Raw genomic sequence first — 20485 nt, 5'->3', positions numbered from 1 at the left:
AGCTACTGATCTTGCTGTTTTTACCGAGTTTAGTATTTCATCGTTTTCTAAAGGGCTCCAAGTTTATTGCGTCTACACTGACTTCTCTAAGGCATTTGACAATTTGTTGTACGAGATTTTAGTAAACAAGTTGGCTTGCTTGGGCTTTCACTCCACCTTTCTGCAATGGCTTAAGTCATATTTGACGAACAGACGGTGTGTGGTAAAAATTGATGGAGTTTTACCGAACCACTTTGTTGCTGCTCCAGGTGTCCCCCAAGGGAGTATCTTAGGCCCACTTCTTTTTGACATTTTTATCACTGACAAAAACAAATGTTTGAGTTCTTCTAATTTCTTGTTCTTTGCGGAATATTTAAAAATCTTCTTATCTGTTAAAGACTCAGTGTTTGCTCAGAAGCTTCAACTCGACTTGAACAGTCTTCATCGTTGGTGAAAAAGGTCGCGTCTGTCCTTGAATTTTAAAAAATGTTTTTTTAACATGTTCAAGGCGTCAGTGCATTTCACTATTTCAAATGATGCCCTACAAAGTGTGACAGAGTTTAAGGGGTTAGTCTACTTTGTCACTTTAAAATTTTTCATTTTTTTTTTTTTGCATAATTTGAAAGTATATATATCCAGAAATATTGTGTAAAAATTTTAAGAAAATCCGAGCACTCTAACTATTTTTTTTTTACCTGAACATCAGTACCTTATTTCGTCTACCTGCGCGTATAGCGTGCATCGATGAACCTTCAGCCTTTTAATCTCGTCTGTTGTTTTTGTTCGTGAAACAACTGCTTCGCATCACAAATTGCATAAGCTCCTTATATTTTTGAGTGTATTTAGTCTTTCTTGAAATAGAAGTATAGTTTTAGGTAAGACTTTAGAGTAAAAACTAACGCTAAAAAAACTGTATCGTCATTTGAGCATTAGTATTCGTTTTAACTGCGTACGAGTAGCATCGGTGTGAATCATGGGTAAAAAGACAACAGCTCATCCAGGTCGAAGCAAAAAGCGAAAGTTTACTGGTAATCAACACTCGGATAAAGTTGAAACTACCAAAGTAACCAGTAAATCAGCAGAAAAATTGAAAAATGCGACGGACCAGAGGTTCGATGTGCACACAGATCCAGCTAGCAGTTACTGCATTTTAAGTTTTCTTGTGTTTTCAACGTTAACGAATTATATACAGTGCAAAGTTTGCAACGGAGGAATTTCTTTTTCTAAATATGGAGAACGTGGCTTAGGTTTTAAGTTGTGTGTGAGTTGTGCGTGTGGCGAAAAATACATCGATTCGTGCCCGATCATCAATACTGGTCATGAAGTGAATCGTCGTCTCGTATTTGTGATGCGCTTAATGGGCATTGGTCTAGCTGGAATCAATATGTTTTGTGGACTGATGGACATAGGCAAAGGTTTGAACAAGAAGGTTTACTATGAAATCGTTGACAGCACTGTCATTGCAGTTAACGACATTTTCGATTTAGTGACGCGCAAAGCTATCAACGAAGAGAAAGAAATACAAAAGGAGAAAGGGCTGCCTGAGGACGTTTTAACAGTTTCTGGTGATGGATCATGGGAGAAAAGAGGTTTTTCTTCTCTAATTGGTATAATTTCCCTCATTCTCAAATTCACTGGAAAAGTCGCCGATGTTGAAATACGATCAATTTACTGTAAAGGGTGTGAACAATGGAAAGGTAAAGAAAATACATTAGATTTCCAAGCCTGGTCTGTGAAGCATAAAATTAATTGCACAGCAAATCACATCGGTAGTTCAGGGAAGATGGAGGTGGATGGCATAGTGGAAATGTTTTTAAGGTCCATAGAAAAATTTGCTGTGCGATATGGTTTCTACATAGGCGACGGTGATAGCAAAACCTTCAAAATGCTGTTGGATTGTGCTCCCTATGGTGAAGAATTCGTAGTGAAAAAATTAGAATGTGTTTTACACGTAGCTAAGCGTATTTTTAAACGTGCGAATGAAGCGAGAAAATCTTTGATACAGAAAAAAAAGGCCTTAAAGCAAGCAAAAGAAAAAAAAATCGCACCGAAGAAAACTGTAATTACGAAAAAAAAGACAATTATCGTAAAAAAAGTGCCAGAAGTGAAAACGCAATCTTTGACGATTAAATTGATGAAAGAGATGTCAGAAAATTACGGCTTAGCTGTCAGAAGAAATTTGAATAGTGTTGAAGGTATGCGAAGTGAGATATGGGCTGGGTACTTCCATAAAATTTCTACTGATACCAAGCCGCAACATCAAAAGTGCTCGATCGAGTGGTGCAAGTATCTCAAGGCGAAGGCACTCAAAACAGTATACAGACATCCTCCTGCTCTTTCTTCAGAAGTCCAAGAAGTGCTCAAGCCGATTTACGAGGATCTTACGAAAACCGATCTGCTGGAACGATGTTTAGGTGGCCATACTCAAAATAGCAACGAGTGCTACAACAACTGTGTGTGGAACATAGCGCCGAAACACAAGTTCAATGGCAAAAAAATAGTTGAAATTGCCTGCAAAGTTTCGGCGTGTATTTTTAATGAAGGATTTCGTCCCATTTTAAAAATAATGGAGACGATGGGCGTCAAAATCGGTCCGACCGCCATTATTTTCGCAGAAAATCGCGATGACGCGCGTATTAAAGTTGCGAACCGGCGCAGTTCTGATTGTTCAAAAGAGGCCAGAACAAAAAGAAAGCAAGCAAGACTTGAAGAAATTGATGATTTTGAGCAAGAAGAAGGCCTCCTTTACGGTGCAGGCATCGCAGACTAAGTTTAGGTAAAATTTTTCCATACTTTTTCACTTTTAAAAACTTTAAACGCGTTTTTCTGAAAACAACGTTTTCAAAATCTAGCTCCACTGTATCTCAAAAACTAATCAACCGATTTTCATAAAATTTGGATCACCTATTCTAGACATAATTTGCACCAAATTGACGCTCGGGGGTTTTGAAATTTTAAATTTTTACTATATATTTTTTTTAAATATGCGAAAAAAAAACCGTTCTATCAAAAATTTTCCATTTTTATCAGCCATTTTTTTTGTCTTCATTAAAACCTAATATCCGAGGGTCATTTTGTAGCCAGTATCTTACTGAATCTGAAACATTTTGATTTTTTTGTTTCAGACAAGCCGTTCTTGAGTTCTGATGGAGCTGCCTCACCAACCCATGTTTGAGACGTTACGCTTCACTGCTATTTTTTTACTAAAAATACTAATATATAAAATTGAATAAAAAAAAATTTATTTCTGAATTTTAAGACTTTATTTAATAAATCAAACAAATTTTATATTACTATCATTTATAGTTTTCTCAAAAAAAAAATCACGAATATAGCCTTTTTTTCGAGTCTCCAAAGTAGACTGACCCCTTAAGGATCTTGAATCCGTCAGTGGGCACATCAATTTTAATCTTTCAAAATCGTATTCGGTTCTAGACTTCAGCCGTTGATCTGTTTACTTATAAACTGCTGTTTACGTCTCTTGTTCGTTCTCACCTAGAGTACGCTGTTATCATTTGGAGACCTTACGACCAACTCTCGAATATTAGAATATAACGCGTTCCAAAATTTTTTCTTAAGCAAGCATTACGTTCCCTCCGATTTGAGTCGCCTCTTCCATTCTATAATTCTCGGCTAAAGCCTTGAAAAGAGTAGGACATTATTTTCACTTTCGTTTATTTTCAGTGTTGTTAATGGCATCGTCGACTGTCCACTTCTACATAAGCAGATAAGCTTTAATGTTCCCCAAAAAAGTCTTCGAAATGTTTGGCCTTTTTATGAGGAAAACTTTAAGACTAAATTTGCGAGTAATGCACCCATTGCTCACGCATTTTGAGACTTTAATTCATCATGTCTATACTTGTGGCTAAAGATTACTGACTACCGGCACATCACCGCCGGGACAATGAAAAGCTGCTTCCGTCTTGGACAAAAGGCATAATCGTGAAGCTGTCCAAGAAAGGTGATTTGAGTGACTGCGGCAACCGGTGGGGAGTAATCCTGCTCAACGCCATTTACAAAATTTTAGCCACGATCATACAAAGTAGACTCGAATGTAAAGAACGCTCCTTAATGCGTTCCGTATCAAGCGTGATTCCGTTGGGTTACCTGCCGGCCCAAGTTTTATTGTCGGCGCACTAGAACTAGAGTGGAGATATGTGTGGGAATACCAATAATGTACCACTAGTAGGTATTTTTTCTATTTTTATATTTTTATGTTGTATATTCCATATTTATACTTAAAATTTGTTCCATTAAATTTGTGTTCAAGAAAAGCGAGCCCATATATGGGTTACGTGGGCCAAACGGATTGGATTTCACCCGCACTAAAGCTGTGTTGATCAAGTCAATACTTTTCGCAGCAAAGTAGAGCAATCAGTTGGCGCTCCCTGCTTTACAGGCTGTTCGATAACCTTAAGAAGACATTCGATACAATCGAATATGGCAGATGTTGAGCAGAAATGGAGTTTCCGCTAAGGTAGTCCTCCTCATGATAGCCGTATACGAGAATTTCGAACTGGTGGTGCTTCACAATGGCAACATCAGTGAATCATTCCCTAGACGACGTTATGAGCCAATTGACCCCGTAAAAAAGAGGCATCGTATGGAATTTCACCAGATATCTTGAGAATCTGGACTTTGTCGTTGACATCTGCTTCCTCTCTCACAAACTCACTGAAATGCAAGCGAAGGCGGACAGACTCGTCACGCTGACACGCACTGTTGGACTGGAGGTCAACATCACCATAACGAAGGCTATGAGAGTCGACCACATTAAGGGGTAGTCGGAATTTTCAAAAAATTTGTTTTTTTTTGCATTTTCTTAAAGTATAATATCTTAGAAAAATTGTGTGAAAATTTGAAGTGAATCCGACAAATACTTTTCGAGTTCTTCAAGAATTAACAAAGGGCGCTCGGGCTCGGGCTCGGGCAAACTTTAAATGCGTTTTTCTGAAAAATATGTTTTCTGAACTGGTGATCACTGTAACTTAAAACCCGCTTGATTGATTGATGCATACAGTATGGGCGAGTGCGCAAATCTCGATGTGCTCTAACTGCGAATATTCAGCTCATGTATGAAGTCAGTATTGTTGTACGAAAGTGAATCATGACTGGCCTCTAACACTATCACTCAGAGACTACAATATTTCGTCAACATAACATATGTCGTCGCAAATACAACAGCCCAGAACCGTGTACGATGAAAGAGTCTTGTCGAGGCCCTATGCTCCCGAGCGAACTGAATAAGGATATAAAAGAAAGTACAGAGACATTAGTATTTTCTTTATATACTTATATCATATCGATATAATCTTCACATTGAGAGAGGTTTCTTATTAAAAGTTATTTTAAAATAAAAGCACTAGAAAAAATTTAAACACAAAGTCGGGCTTCTATCTAGACTGCCAATCAGTTACTCTTTGACAAACATTTTTTTAAAGAATTTCGACCAACGCATGGAGCTTTGTACCATGAAGCTAGAAGACGGAGGCAACCTTTTTAAATTATTTGTTATTAAAATCCCAACAAAAAAAAAAAAAAAATTAAAAATACGCAATTAGTTGAAATCCTGTGGAGAATTAAACAAACAAAATAATAACAAAATAAAAATGAAGATGACTGAGGTATAAGCGGCACAAACACTTACGAAAGCATATTTTACCAAAGCAGGTAATAAAACTCAATGAAGAAATATTACAAATACTTTGAATCCATTAAGGGCCTGTATGTGTAATTGGCTCCTTTCTCTTATATTATATTATTACTTTCTTTATTGATTTAAATGCTATGCAAAGTACAAATTAATAAAATTAATAAACACTTTGCCATATCAAATTGTTATTAAACCAGCTACGCAAATGGTTATGTTATAAGCAATTAAACGACATTTTGACACCTTTCCGTACATTTTCCGACACGAGTGACCTAATCCCAAATTACAACTATGTGACAAACAACAATTAGTGGCTTTAAAAATGAAGGTCTATAATTATGAGGACAAAAAAATCGCTTCGTGGCTTTGCATTTACCTTTTTAATTGATTTTCCTCTTCCACGTTTGCTGCTGTATTTTCGCTGTTTACTCTATAATTTCGAGTATATACGAGTACATACATATGCACATATGTATGTATATACTCCTTAAGCTTTAGGATCATTAGGGTAGTTCGATTTGAAAGAAATAACAGAATTTTATGTAGCAAGTACACGTTTTAGTAAAACTGGGTAAGAGGGCAGATTAATTTCAACATAGCTATAGGACTCTGTTTTTCAACAATGGATGGCCCACTTAAGATAATTTGGTGTTAGTGACATACAATTTATAGGGGATGTTCTCTGATTAAAGTATGTACTAGTCCAAAGGAAATAAAAGAGAAACACATAACGCAACAACGAAACAAATAGTAGTCAAGCTCTAAACGCGACTTATGATAAAGAAAACTACGGAATAACTCTAAGTGGCACAAAATTAATCACCCTATCGAAAGATTTGTAACCTTTGCAAATGACGTACGTCCATTATATTTGACACATTTGAACTAGATAGCTATAGTATAAAAACAGACATGCAGTAGAGCGCGTACAGGCAAAATAAAGATTTCCATCACTTAAAATATTGTTTTTTTGTTTAGCAAAAAATTGTTTCAAAAACTAATTTGATTGATGATTAATTTGGTGCGCCACTTTAACTATTTTAGGATGCGTATGCGCAACAAATGTATGGTAAATGTCTGCACACGCGAGGGGCTGACTTGCACAAAAAATCAAAATTCGTCCATTGTGATACATACAGTGGAATACAGAGGAAAAATAACCAATCAGTTCGAGAAAAAGGAAGAAGGGGTTTCGGAAAACAGGATGACAACCAACATTGGCTAATTGCATTTCCATTAACCGCTTCAAACTACTGATGGAATCTACTAGATGTGTGTTAAAGATTTATAAACGTGCAATATGCGCAGGTGTAGTAAAAAAGTGTGAGCCCAGGTATCTGAATCTTTGCCCGACAAGAGCAGGGGAGATGACAGAAGGTGCTAAGATAATTCCACATCATTCTCAAGATAGCTTCTGCAGTAAGGACTTGAATCAATCCCAAGTAAGGATACCCACCAAATTCGAGTGCTGGGTCATTGCGCCAGAAATATCCCGTTATATTGCACGTTTCCACACTAGCCGAGCGCTCGCTGAGGTGACACCAAGTCCATTCTTCCTGGAGTAGACTACAGGTTCTCAAGGGAACGTACAAACCACGAGCACAAGACCCTAATTGCTGCTTGGCTGTCGGAGTAGATATTTACGTCATTTAGATTAATTATTAAAGTGAACACCCAATCCACTGTTTCTTTAATTGCGGCTACCTTGCGGAAAGCTCTACAGGGTCCGGAAGCCTAAATTTGAATTTGATGGGGAGCTTCTTGCAGAATACTCCCCTTTCCGTCCAACTTTGGACCATCCGTAAACATGTTTACCACGTCCTGTCCCCAAATTTTGCACACCGCCCACTCATCCCTTAAGGAAATATGAATGGAAAATATATATAAGGGCCTTATGATTTTCACCTGATGCCATTTCGTCATAATAATACTTAGAATTTGGCCACTCCAAAAAATATTTAGACGTAAAGTTCAAAAAACGGCAGCTATAATTTTTTGGCCCCCTGTTGGCTGTTGTAGATGCTTCTCAATACTTCTCACCCATGCGAAATTCAATAATCAAATAATCCTTCAATATCTTCCAATATTTTCATGGGATTTATTCGAAACTGATTTGTGATATAGACCATTATGGACCGCCATAAGTTAAGTAATAGATTAACGTTAACCAACCACTTTTCATTCCACTGTATCAATTTACCTAATGGCTAATAGTTATACCTATATTAAACCAATGTACATCCATTAGCATATTCAGGGACAACAATTTAACAAAACAAAAAAAAAAAGAAATAAATAATAATTTTAAAATTTTTTGGCAAGGATTGTATAAAAACGAAATTTTCTTTGAGTTGTTTTAATATTTTTCGTATATTTGATAGCCATACGTCTAAGACGAAATTTAAAAAAGGCATTTTGTGAACGATTTTTATAAAAAAAAAAATAATAATATAATAAAATAAAAGCACAGATTTACTACTACCGGAAAAAAGTTAAAATTCGTTGCACAGCAATATATTCCGTCGATAGATCGTTGAAGTGTTTTTATCTATTTAAATATTTTATTACAATATTATTATTTTTTTTATATTTTTTTGTTGCACAGTGCAATGCTTCAAATAATGTATTCCCATAAACTTATTTTCAGCATGAGGTATATAATATTTTTTTACAATATATAAAATTTATCCACTCTAATAGTCATTTATGTACACACACAAGTAAATATATGCATATAGGTATGTGCGTTTATGCAATTCGAGTAAGTTGAGCTAGAAGACGTTTAGCTAACCTTCCATGTCAGTTATTAACTATTAAGTTGCTCATGTCATTGCTAAAAATAAACTCCATTCACATCTTTTGTGAACTTGTTGCGATTGCACTTAACAATATCTGCTTGAAAAGAAATACGAGTACATAATAACCAGCTTTATATGCTGCCGTGTTTAACTTACACGACATGCCATTCCATAGGTCAGCCCTTACACTTAGTTGTTGTTTTTTTTTTTTGTTTTAAACTCCGCTACATTTTGATTGACAAATTGGCACTTGCCGCGCTAATTACATAGAAGCTTAGTAAAGGTGGCGGAGCAACACGTGGATACAAACTGTAGCCACGACTAGTACCTTTGTTTTGAGAAAATTTCTGCTAACACTCATTCCGAAATGACTGGGCTTTAGTCTCGCACATATACGTAAATATATAGTTTGTCATGAAAGCTATAGTGCCTGAAATGTGTGCTATATGTAAGTATAGCCGTCCTTAACGTTATGTTGCTAGTTTTCGACTGGCCCCTAATTATTATTTAATTAATAAAATGTTTACAAAACAAAGAAGTTATAATTAAGTCCTCGATATGCGCTCAAAGTGGAAAAAATTGCCTGGTAAAGTTTTACTTTTAAGAATTTTTTACATGCAGATTTTACACCGTTCCCTACTCGACAAAAAGGCCATATATGTATCCATAAAATTCAAAGTTATTAGCTGCTAATTACTTCCACAAAGTTATTAGCTGCTAATTACTAACTCAAAAAAAAAGGTAAATCGATATTTTTATCGATATTATTATTTGTTAAAGAGCCTATATTTCCAATATATTTTTATAGTTCCACAGCTGCCGTATTCATCTTCAGTTCTCTAGCTGAACTGAGAAACTGAAGTCGGCTGCAGAAACGAGTTTGAAAAACATTTTTATGATTGAAACAAGCTACAATCCTCAGCTAAACTGGTGGAACAAAGTAGGAATAGCCTTACTACCTTGAGTAAAAATCATGAAGCTACCTTAAACTGGGCCCCAGGACAACGGATCATTGAAGGTAATGAAAAAGCAGATGAACTGGCAAGAAGGGGATCTGCCATGAATAACGTTCTGCCGTATTTACACCACTGGGTGCTATCAAGAATACAATTTTCTCAAAATACCTCCGAATGGCGGATTGTAGATGGAGAGACTGGAAGACATGCAAAATTAGCAGAACTTTGTGGCCTACCTACAACTCAAACAAGCGTAAACATTGATAAACATGAAACGACAGGACGCCTGGAGAAGACTTAAGGAAGTCATTAAGGACTTTTGGTCTGTCGGAGAATAAGCAGCCAAAATGAGCATCCTTCGCAACACATACTGCCACAGTTGTAAGCAACCTGAGAAAATGCAAACGGTTTTCCATTTCCTCTGTGAATGCCCTGCCTTATGGAAGGAGAGAATGTCAACCCTGGACAAATCACTGTTCGAGAGTCTCGAACAACTGTCTGGCTTAGATGTCAACAACCTAATAAGATTCTAAAGCCGCACAGACTGGATATAGCCATGCCGTAAATAACTGGTAGCGAGGATGTGGCAACAAAATTGGGCGGAAGCGCTAGTTGAATGCTGAATGAACCCTCTTTAACGAACTAACCAACCTAGCTTAAAGGTGATACAATACATACATATTAATAGAAAAAAATATATTCTGTTTTATTGTCCAATTCCCAGTACTTTTTTGGCAGAAAGTGAAAACCGTAAGCGATGTTGTATTCTTAGGCAAAAAGTTTTAAATTAAGTTTTAAAATCGAAATAAACTAAGTAAATATGGCGAAGTAACTAAAATTTATATTGAAATTCTTGTTAACGGTTTTCAAAAAGTTTACAAATATTTACCGAAATAAAAAACTGTATTTATAAAACAAATTTATTAAGTTTTTGTTATTGATGCAACTGTTTAATTCGAAAATGCGAAAAATTATTAAGGTACCACGTCATTTGCAAAAATTATAAATCTCCCGATAGAAAAGTTGTACGTTTTGTTGATTAATTTCTAGTGCAATGGATTTAAGCTCCATATATGAAGAATTTTACTTTTATTAGAATTATAAATATAAAATTATTTAATTTATTATGTAATGACAACATGAGCAGCCTTTGGCCGTTAAGATAGAGCCTTTCACTAAATAAAAAAAAAAAATTTACTCCTACTTGTACATATAAATAGGCATAGCCTGCATAAATTTCGGGAGCTCACTTTTCGCTTTGTCCGCTCCGCATGAAATGCCTTTTGTATATAATGAAGTGAAATTAAAGTATATCTGCGATATGTGATGTGTATGTCTGATACTTATTTAGTAAGTTAGTCTATGCGTATCTTTTTGTGCTAACCCCTTTGGGTATAATTAAATCGTCAATCTCATTGTCGCCTTTGAATTGCATTTAAGATATCAATTATGAGAGGTGTAAGTATAAAATTAGCTGTCTTCCAAATGTCGAAATTTTGACAGTAAACTATAAACAATTAAAAGACTGTTCATCAAAAAGGAATTGCAATAAAGTATATAAATACGCTTACCTGCCAAATAGAGTGCATTAGTAGTACTTGAAAATCGTTCCTTCTTTTATTTAGTTTAAACAAATTTAATTCTTAAAATGCACAAAATTCAAGCAATGTTGTTGGGTGCATTGTTGTGTTCCGGTGTTCTGTTGAATGTTGCATGGGCGCAAAAGGAGTTGCGGCGTGACGATACTGTAGGTGTTGAATTCTATTGCACAAATTAATAGCAGTAAGTTAATAGTTATTTATAATGTCTTTGCTGGTCTTTCCAATAGTATCCACCACCAGCACTAATGAAGGCACTACGGCCAATTCACGACTCATGTGTTGCCAAGACCGGTGTTACAGAAGGTAAATAAGCAACGTAGCCTCAATCAAACAATACTAATTTTACTATAAAAACCAATAACTAACACAAATCTGAGGTTGTGATTCTAAACAAACGTTTTCTAAAAAAAACACATTGATACCGCTTCCTTGCCTTGTTTATTTATTTGTTCAGAGGCCATAAAGGAATTCAGTGATGGTGAGGTACATGAGGACGAGGCGCTCAAGTGTTACATGTATTGTGTATTCGAGGAAACCGATGTATTGCATGATGATGGTGAAGTGCATTTGGAGAAGATATTGGATAGTTTGCCAAAATCGATGCATGATATAGCTTTACATATGGGCAAGAAATGTCTTTATCCCAAAGGTGATACGAAATGTGAGCGCGCATTTTGGTTGCATCGTTGCTGGAAGGAATCGGATCCAAAGGTAAGGTCAGCGTGTATTTTCATACCTATATGCGTTTGTTTTACTATTATATATCATATACATATCTCTGTAAAATAGCAACATTCTAAAATTTGCTTAAATTTTTCTTTCCAGCACTATTTCCTCATATAAAAATTGGTGGGCTTCTAAATCGTGATTATGCACCACTACACCACGTTCTTTGCTTAATCTACATATGTGTATATGTATGTATGCGCAATGCATACAAACCAGCATTAAGTTTTAATTGTAGTATTTTTGATTTGTTATGATTTACAAATATAGCCTTGACGAACATTCCAAAAATCAGAAATTTGTATCATTAAACCAACCAGAGCGTTAGGTAACACTTGTCATTTGTCACTTGTTGCCATAAAAAACTTTAGTTTTTAATATGTACAGTAACTATTATTTACAGTCTTGCGCTAATACATTTTATACAAAGACAAAAAAAAAAGATACTAAGAAAGGATACAAAACAATATAAAGTCAAATATAATATAACCACATCCATACTTAATAAAAATCTTGCATTTTTAAAAAATTAACGTATGCAAGGTGACATAAAATACATCATTAATTTCTGTTTCTGAATAACTTTTTACTAAACGAAAAAAAAAAAACGATTTTGAGGGGCGAAAGTCTTTATTTTGACCAGAACGCTTCCATTTCTTGTTTGTTTGTATACTGCAGCTGTCTAGCTCACAAATGTTAGAAATTATAAATCTTCCATAAAGTGATTAGGTTTGCGCCACCTTGTAGTTAGCTAGTAGAAAATATGTAGTAGGTACAGATAAAATGAAAAAAAAATTGTGCAGATATACCTGTAGTTTCTTGACGAAGATTATTTGTAGTCGTTATAAGGCAGACGACACATCAATGCTGGTTGGTTGATTGGTTAGAGCGGTGATTCATCCAGAATCCAACTAGCGCTTTCGTACCATTGTGTTTGCCACATCCTCGTTATCAACTTGTATGCTAGTTATTTATGGCATGACTATATCCAGTCTGTGCGGCTTAGGAACCTTATTAGGTTGCTGGTATCTTAGTCAGACAATTGTTCGATGCCCTTGAACAGCGGTTTGTCCAGGGTTAACATTCTGTCCTTTCATAGGACAGGACATTCACAGAGGAAGTGGAAGAGTGTTTACTTTTTCTCCGGTTGTTTACAACTGTGACAATATGTGTTGTGAGGGATGCCCATTTGGCTGCTTGTTTTCCGACAGACCAAAAGGCCGTTATGACTGCCGTTAGTCTCCGTCGTTTCATGCTTATCAATGTTGATGATTGTTTGAGATTGTAGGTGGGCCATAAAGTTCTGCTAATTTTGTATTTCGTCTGGTCTCTCGCGATCCGGAGGTATTATAGGGAAATTGTATTCTTGACTCCACCTAATGGTGTGAATACCGATTCTGCAAGAACGTTATTCATGGCAGATCCCCCTGTTGCCAGTTCATCTGCCTTTTTGTTACCTTCAATGCTCCGATTTCCTGGGACCTATACTAAGGTAACTTTATGGTTTTCACTCAAGGTGGCAAGGCTATTCCTACTGTGTTCCACCACTTTAGATGTTGTTGTAGCCGAACCTAGCGCCTGGATTACAGCTTGGCTATCCGAAAGAATAGCGATATTGCCCTAAAGAGAGAAACCTGCGATTAGTAACCTACAAGCTTCCCCAATTGCAAGGAATCCCACCTTGAAGACACTGTAGGCATTAGGGAGACGCACCGATTTTTCAATTTTAAGTCTGTGAGAATATATATCTGCTCCAACACCATCATTTGGAGCTATTTGAATAGACTGCAGTGTCGAAGTGTTTAGTGAGAATCTTTTATTCCATTCATTCTTAGATGAAAAGAGAGTGGCAAAATTCTTATTGTTACCGTCGGGACGATGTTATAAGTCCTCACCTGGGTTAACTGATTTTGTCGCAATAATAGACTGGCATGACCATAAGTTTTTTCTTTCTAGCGACCCGCTTCATTTAACCTAAATGCACTCATGGTCGCTGTCTTCTTAATATGTAGGTCTATTGGAATAACGTGTGCCAGTGCGTTGAGGGCCTGCCTAGGACATGATCTGATTGCACCGACCATTATTACACAGGCTGATCTTTCTATTCTGCCAAGTAATTTGTTCTTCTTATTTTTTCCTAGAGCTTTCCACCACACTACTGAACCATACGATAAAATTGGTCGTAAAACCGCCTTAGACAACTATAATGTATCCCTAGCTTGAAGGCCTCATCTTCTTCCTAGCATATGCTTACAGACATATAAAGCAATTTCTGCGTTTCTGCACATCAATGCTAATGACGCATTAAACTATGCCCCTTTTGAAGTTGTTCCTATCTTGTCCAGGTTCTATAGATTCAGGAATCAAGTTTCATAGCCTGGAACTACTTTGGAACTTTGTACTTTTGCAATTTACATAACACGAACATGAACATACACGTTCTTGTGGCCAAAAACTTCAAAATATTGCATTAAAGAATTTTATCTCTCCACAGCGATATGTGAGTATACCCAGCGGTGATACATTACCAGGTTTGGTCTTCAGCTATGGCTAAAAACGAAATTAAGCGAATAACTTCGCCTACATGTCACCGAGTACGAGTACTCGGCAGTAGAATACTGCCCACTCATTTCACACTCGTCTAATTAGTTGTTGTTCAGAGGGCAACATGAGCGGAAAGTGTGTAAATTTTTTCAGTATATCACCAACATAATCTCAGTTTTTTCGCAATCAACCTGCTTTCATAACCCCGACCAATGCCAACAAAAGCCACGCAACATTTTTAAATACTCCATCAATTTTTCTGGCTAGAATTTAGTCAAGTTGGCTGTAAACTAATTCAGAGTATGGAGTTTCCAGTCTTATTAATAATTTTGAGGGCCGTTGAATTCTCAAATGCCTTCAAAACGTCTACAAAATTTTTATCCTTAGCTCTTCCGTGTAAATATTTATGATGTGCAGTTTTATAGCTAATTAAATTGTGTGTGAAAGTGTGGCGTATATTCTCCATATACTCGTCTAAGAAATTTCGTGCATTCGTTATGTGGGAAATATTATAACGATTGTTTCCTTATTTCCTGCCTATATTTTCCGATAATACTGTACAATGAAATATTAATCTGTAAAATTCTTTATCGTCATCCAAAAGATCGAAATACGACGCCCATAGTAACGCACATTGACGTAGTTTTGACTTATATCGGATGTATTTTAGCAGCATCATAACTGTCGTTATCGATAACACTGGTGTGACAACTGAGAATGGCAAACTGTGTTTACATTTCTGTTCAGTAAGGTTTGGCAAATCACAATGAATTGTTTAACGCCTGAACAATGCTTTCAAATTGTGTACAAAAAGAGATTTGTTCGCGAAGTTCATAATCCACTGGCGTCATCATCGGTTCTTATTTCTTTCGAGGTGAGGAAGGACTTGCAGTTGAGAGGAATGTCGAGCACTATCGAACCATGCTGACTGAAGTTTTTTTTTCTAAAAATAAATCAGTTAAACATCCACGACGTTTGCTTCCAACAAGATGACGTAACTTGGCATGCAGCGCACTTAACAACTGAACTGCGTTGGACATATGCCGGGTATCATATTCAAAAAATAAATGTTATGCAATTATCCACCAGATTATAATAAAAAAAATTCAATCAAACAACATTTTTGTTTGAAAAATCATTTCAAGTTCTTAAGCTCTTAAAGACTACTCTATACAGGGAGGATTTGTAGCTTATTTATGTAGAAGCACAGTGCCTAACATATTTTTTTAAGTAAATAGTTAGATTTGCTGAATCCTAAGATAGGCCGCAGTAGCTGTATGAATTGGTGTTTGACTATCATTCGAAAGTGCGTCAGTTCAAATTTCCGTGCATGAAACATCAATATTATACAATGAAAACACAGACTAGGAAATTTTCCGAGAAACTATTAAAAGTGCAATTGACTGCAATGTACCACTTAAAACTAAGGAACAAATCCACGGCGCTATTGCGTTTTTTCCCAATGCATTCATTCACGCAATAACCTTATCAACACTAACAGTCAAAAAACATAACCAAAAGATAATATATTCCGGACTACATTAGACAGAAGATAAAACTTGAAAAAAACTAAGGAAACAACAAGACATCCAGACGACAAAACAATCTTAAAAAAATGAATAAGGATATTAAACAGATGTTAAAGGAATTTGAAAATAAAAAGCTACAATCTTATCTACCAAGTTTAGACTCTACAAAAAAAGACAAATTATCACTATTGAAAGCGACGAAAAACATTAACAAAACAACACTTCACCAACATGCAATTCTTACCGAAAATAATGCGTGACACATTTGGATAAAGCTGCACACTTGCGAAACACTTCAAAAATACTTTCTATAATCCAAAAAATATGCAACAAAATAACTTATCTGATACATTTGACTTCAAAGAAGAAAAATCAGAAAAGTGACCATTTATGAAATACTGACAAACATTAAGAAATATAAACAACAAAAAATCTCTAGGCTACGACAGAATTAATGGACATTTTATAAAGAATCTACCCGACGATGGAATAAAGTATCTAAGAAATATATGTACTATTTAACTCGGCAATAAGACTTAAATATTTCCCTTTGCCTTGGAAAGTTTCTGAAATAATAGCTCTGCTAAAACCAAACAAAGATGCCAACAAGCCTTTCGTCATACAGACCGATAAGTCTCTTGCCTATTTTGTCGGAGCTATGTATAGGGTTATCTAATAAAAGGTGTTATTTTGATATTCAAAGAAAAATGCTATTTTTTTAATATAAGGGATCGAATGTTTATTTCATTATAAAGAGGAAGGTATGCCATTAATAGAGGAAAATAACATCAGGCAAATGACCACCACTACCATATTTACAGGACAATATTCTTTTCATGAAATTTTCCATAACCGAATTGCAAAGTGGCTGCCCTATGTCCCTGATAGCCTCACGAATTCCAGCTTTGAGGTCTTTAATCGACCCTGGAATGTTAGCGTAGACCTTCTATTTCACGTGCCCTCAAAAAAAAATTACAAGGTGTTAAATCACAAGATCTCGGTGGCCAATTGTGATCACCTCTTCGAGAGATAACACGGTCCAGAAACTTTTCCCGTAAAAGGTTAATGGTTTCGTAGTTTGGGTGGCACGTAGCACCGTCTTGTTGAAAATAATAAAAAAAATCGTTAAAGATCTCTCGATAGCGATAGATAACATCTGTTATTGAAAAACCCTTTATTTGAAAAATTGATTCCCTCTCATCAATTTGGCATTCAGCAAAAACATTCAACGATACAACAGGTACACAGAGTAACAAACAAAATACAAAAGGAATTTAACAACAAAAATTGTTGCGTCGCAGTCTATGTTTGACGGTGTAAGGCATCCCGGACTATTGTACAAATTTAAAAAAATACTTCCAATTGACTATTATCTACTTTTGCGGAGTTACCTTAATAATTGAATTTTTTATGTTGAATATCAGGACGAATGCTCTGATGCACTACGCATGGAAGCAGATGTTCCACAAGGAAGCGTTTTAGGGCCACTCTTGTATGTACATTTTCTAGTAACAATAGTAGGATTGCAACCATTGCTGATGACACGGTTTTAATCACCTCTAACAAAAACATAAATGTTGCCTCAAATAAACTACAACAGCTATTTAACTCAACGATGGCCTGGCTCAATACATGAAGAATCAAAATTATCACACAGAAAAAACTATCAAATTAATATACACAAACGGAAACTGTGATCCACAAATATTGACTATAAATAATAAAGTTATTAAATATGATACCAATTCAAATATTTAGGCATAACAATTGATGCAAAACTGACTTGGAAGAAACATGGCAATTTGAGGTTAAATAGTCAAAAAACGCAGATTTTGGCCATTTAAAAAAATTTTTTTTGAGCAAGGTAAAGTTTTTTGTTTTAATTTTCCTCAACGGCATCGCAAAGTACTACTCTTTAGCTTTAAGGTCCGTTTTTAAAAATATTTTTGCGATTAATATAAAAAAATTTAATTATAATAATTTTAAAAATTAAATTTATTCAAGATATTATTCGAGAATGCTGCACAAATCATATTCACAGACTACTAACAAATGTGTCAAATGAAGAAAACCACATTCACCACATTCAGAACTGCAAAAACGAAGGCTAGAACGACAGCCCTAGCAGTTACTTCATCACTAAAACAAATATCAACCTGTTCTACGTTTTAGGTCATGTAAATCTACCTGTTTTTATCCACCTAATAATAATAATTCTAATATGCATTATCCCTCTTATGCTGTAAAAAGAAATGTACTTTAAATTATGATTAAATGTTACGCTTATATTTCCATAATTGTTATAAAAATTAGTGTCGAAAGTTGTCATATGTAATAAATTGAAACAATGATAAACTTCCTTATAATACCTATATCTTTTTTTGTTTTTTTGTTTTGCTCGGGACAACTAGCAAGTGTAGCACTCAGACATTAATTGAGTCCATTGTACTACATTGGATTCCCTTTTAATTTTCTTTAAATCTACCCGATCTCCGAAGGATTCTGAGTAGATTTTGTGGTGTCAAGGAGCCAAGATGGTCGCTTCATAGCACGTCAGTGCCAAAGGTCTCAAACCTGATTCGAGCGAAGGCGTGGCACACGCGCAGGAAAAGGTCCGCCGTCTCATCCTCCTCTTTTCAAGCTGGGCAGAGTACACTGTCTGAGATGCCCACCCTTTCCTTGCCCTTCGCCCACAGAAAGTGGCTCGCCATCAGTCCAACCAGCCGTCTCCACTCCCTTCTGCAGGAGGATTTGCGACAGTCGATCGGACATGATAGGTAACATCAGTTTAGTCCATCTGCATTCTCTCTCAGCGTGCCAGGCTCGCCAGAAAGCTGTCAGTGCTTTGGATGTCTTTGTTTCAACGTGTGACTTCCAAAGAAGTTTACTATCAAGGATTCTTCTTCTTCTTAATTGGCGCGATAACCGCTTACGCGATTTTGGCCGAGATTAACAAAGCGCGCCAGTCGTTTCTCTCTCGTGCTAACCGGCGCCAATTGGACACACCAAGTGAACCCAAGTCCTTCTCCACCTGATCTTTCCAACGCAGAGGAGGCCTTCCTCTTCCTCTGCTACCACCAGCTGGTACCGCATCGAATACTTTCAAAGCCGGAGCGTTTGTATCCATTCGGACGACATGACCCAGCCAACGAAGCCGCTGGATCTTTATTCGCTGCGCTATGTCTATGTCGTCGTAAAGCTCATACAGCTCATCGTTCCATCGTCTACGATATTCGCCATTGCCAACGTGCAAAGGTCCAAAAATCTTACGCAGAATCTTTCTCTCGAACACTCCAAGCGTCGCTTCATCGGATGTTGTCATCGTCCAAGCTTCTGCGCCATACGTTAGGACGGGCATGATGAGAGTCTTGTAGAGTGTTAGTTTTGTTCGTCGAGAGAGGACTTTACTGCTCAATTGCCTACTTAGTCCAAAGTAGCACTTGTTGGCAAGAGAGATTCTACGTTGGATTTCAAGGCTGACATTGTTATCGGTGTTAATGCTGGTTCCTAAATACACGAAGTCTTTTACAACCTCAAAATTATAACTGTCAACAGTGACGTGGGTGCCGATACGCGAGTGCGCCGACTGTTTGTTTGAAGACAGGAGGTACTTCGTTTTGTCCTCGTTCACCACCAAACCCATTCGCTTTGCCTCTTTATCCAGTTTGGAGAAGGCAGAACTAACAGCGCGGTTGTTAAGGCCGATGATGTCAATATCATCGGCATACGCCAGCAATTGTACGCTCTTATAAAAAATTGTGCCTGAGCGATTAAGTTCTGCGGCTCGTACGATGCTCTCCAACATCAGGTTAAAGAAGTCACACGACAGCGAGTCACCCTGTCTGAAACCTCGTTTGGTATCAAACGGCTCGGAGAGGTCCTTCCCAATTCTGACGGCGCTGCTGGTGTTGAGCAACGTCATCTTACATAGCCGTATTAGTTTTGCGGGGATACCAAATTCAGACATCGCGGCATACAGGTTACTCCTTTCCGTACTGTCGAATGCAGCTTTGAAGTCGACAAAAAGGTGGTGTGTGTCGATTCTCCTTTCATGGGTCTTTTCCAAGATTTGGCGTATTGAGAATATTTGGTCAATGGTGGACTTTCCAGGTCTGAAGCCACACTGATAAGGTCCAATCAGTTGGTTGACGGTGGGCTTCAGCCTTTCACACAATACGCTCGCTAGAACCTTATAGGCGATATTTAGAAGACTAATCCCGCGGTAATTGGCACAAATTGCAGGATCGCCCTTCTTATGGATTGGGCAGAGCACACTTAAATTCCAATCGGCAGGCATGCTTTCATCCGACCATATTTTGCATAGGAGCTGATGCATGCACCTTACCAGCTCCTCGCCGCCATGTTTGAATAGCTCAGCCGGCAGTCCGTCGGCGCCCGCGGCTTTGTTGTTTTTTAGCCGCGTTATCGCTTTTCTCACCTCGTCGTGATCGGGTAACGGAACGACAATTCCGTCGTCAACGATTGGGGTATCGGGATCTTCACATTCTCTATGACATGCGCAGCTGTCACCGTTTAACAGGTTCGAGAAGTGTTCCCTCCATAATTTAAGATTGCTCTGTACGTCAGTCACCAGATCGCCGTCTTTGTTCTTACAGGAAAACGCCCCGGTCTTGAAACCTTCTGTAAGCCGCCGAACTTTCTGGTAAAATTTTCGGGCGTTGTTCCTGTTGGCCAGCAT

The 20485-nt window shown here is 37.0% G+C and overlaps 1 protein-coding gene across 1 annotated transcript; it reads left to right on the top strand.

Annotated features, from left to right (window-relative positions):
• Nucleotides 1–10985: 10985 nt before the first annotated feature.
• LOC128858512 (general odorant-binding protein 83a-like) lies at nt 10986–12023 on the top strand. Its single transcript, XM_054094872.1, has 4 exons — nt 10986–11133; nt 11215–11290; nt 11442–11698; nt 11813–12023. The coding sequence occupies exons 1-4, from the start codon at nt 11035–11037 to the stop codon at nt 11828–11830; spliced, it is 450 nt and encodes a 149-aa protein (XP_053950847.1). The 5' UTR covers nt 10986–11034; the 3' UTR covers nt 11831–12023.
• The last annotated feature ends 8462 nt before the right edge of the window (nt 12024–20485 follow it).

Source organism: Anastrepha ludens, chromosome 2 (assembly GCF_028408465.1).
Source record: "Anastrepha ludens isolate Willacy chromosome 2, idAnaLude1.1, whole genome shotgun sequence".
NCBI lineage: Eukaryota > Metazoa > Arthropoda > Insecta > Diptera > Tephritidae > Anastrepha > Anastrepha ludens.
The sequence above is the reverse complement of the archived record's forward strand: the minus strand, read 5'-3'. Positions and strand labels throughout refer to the sequence as shown.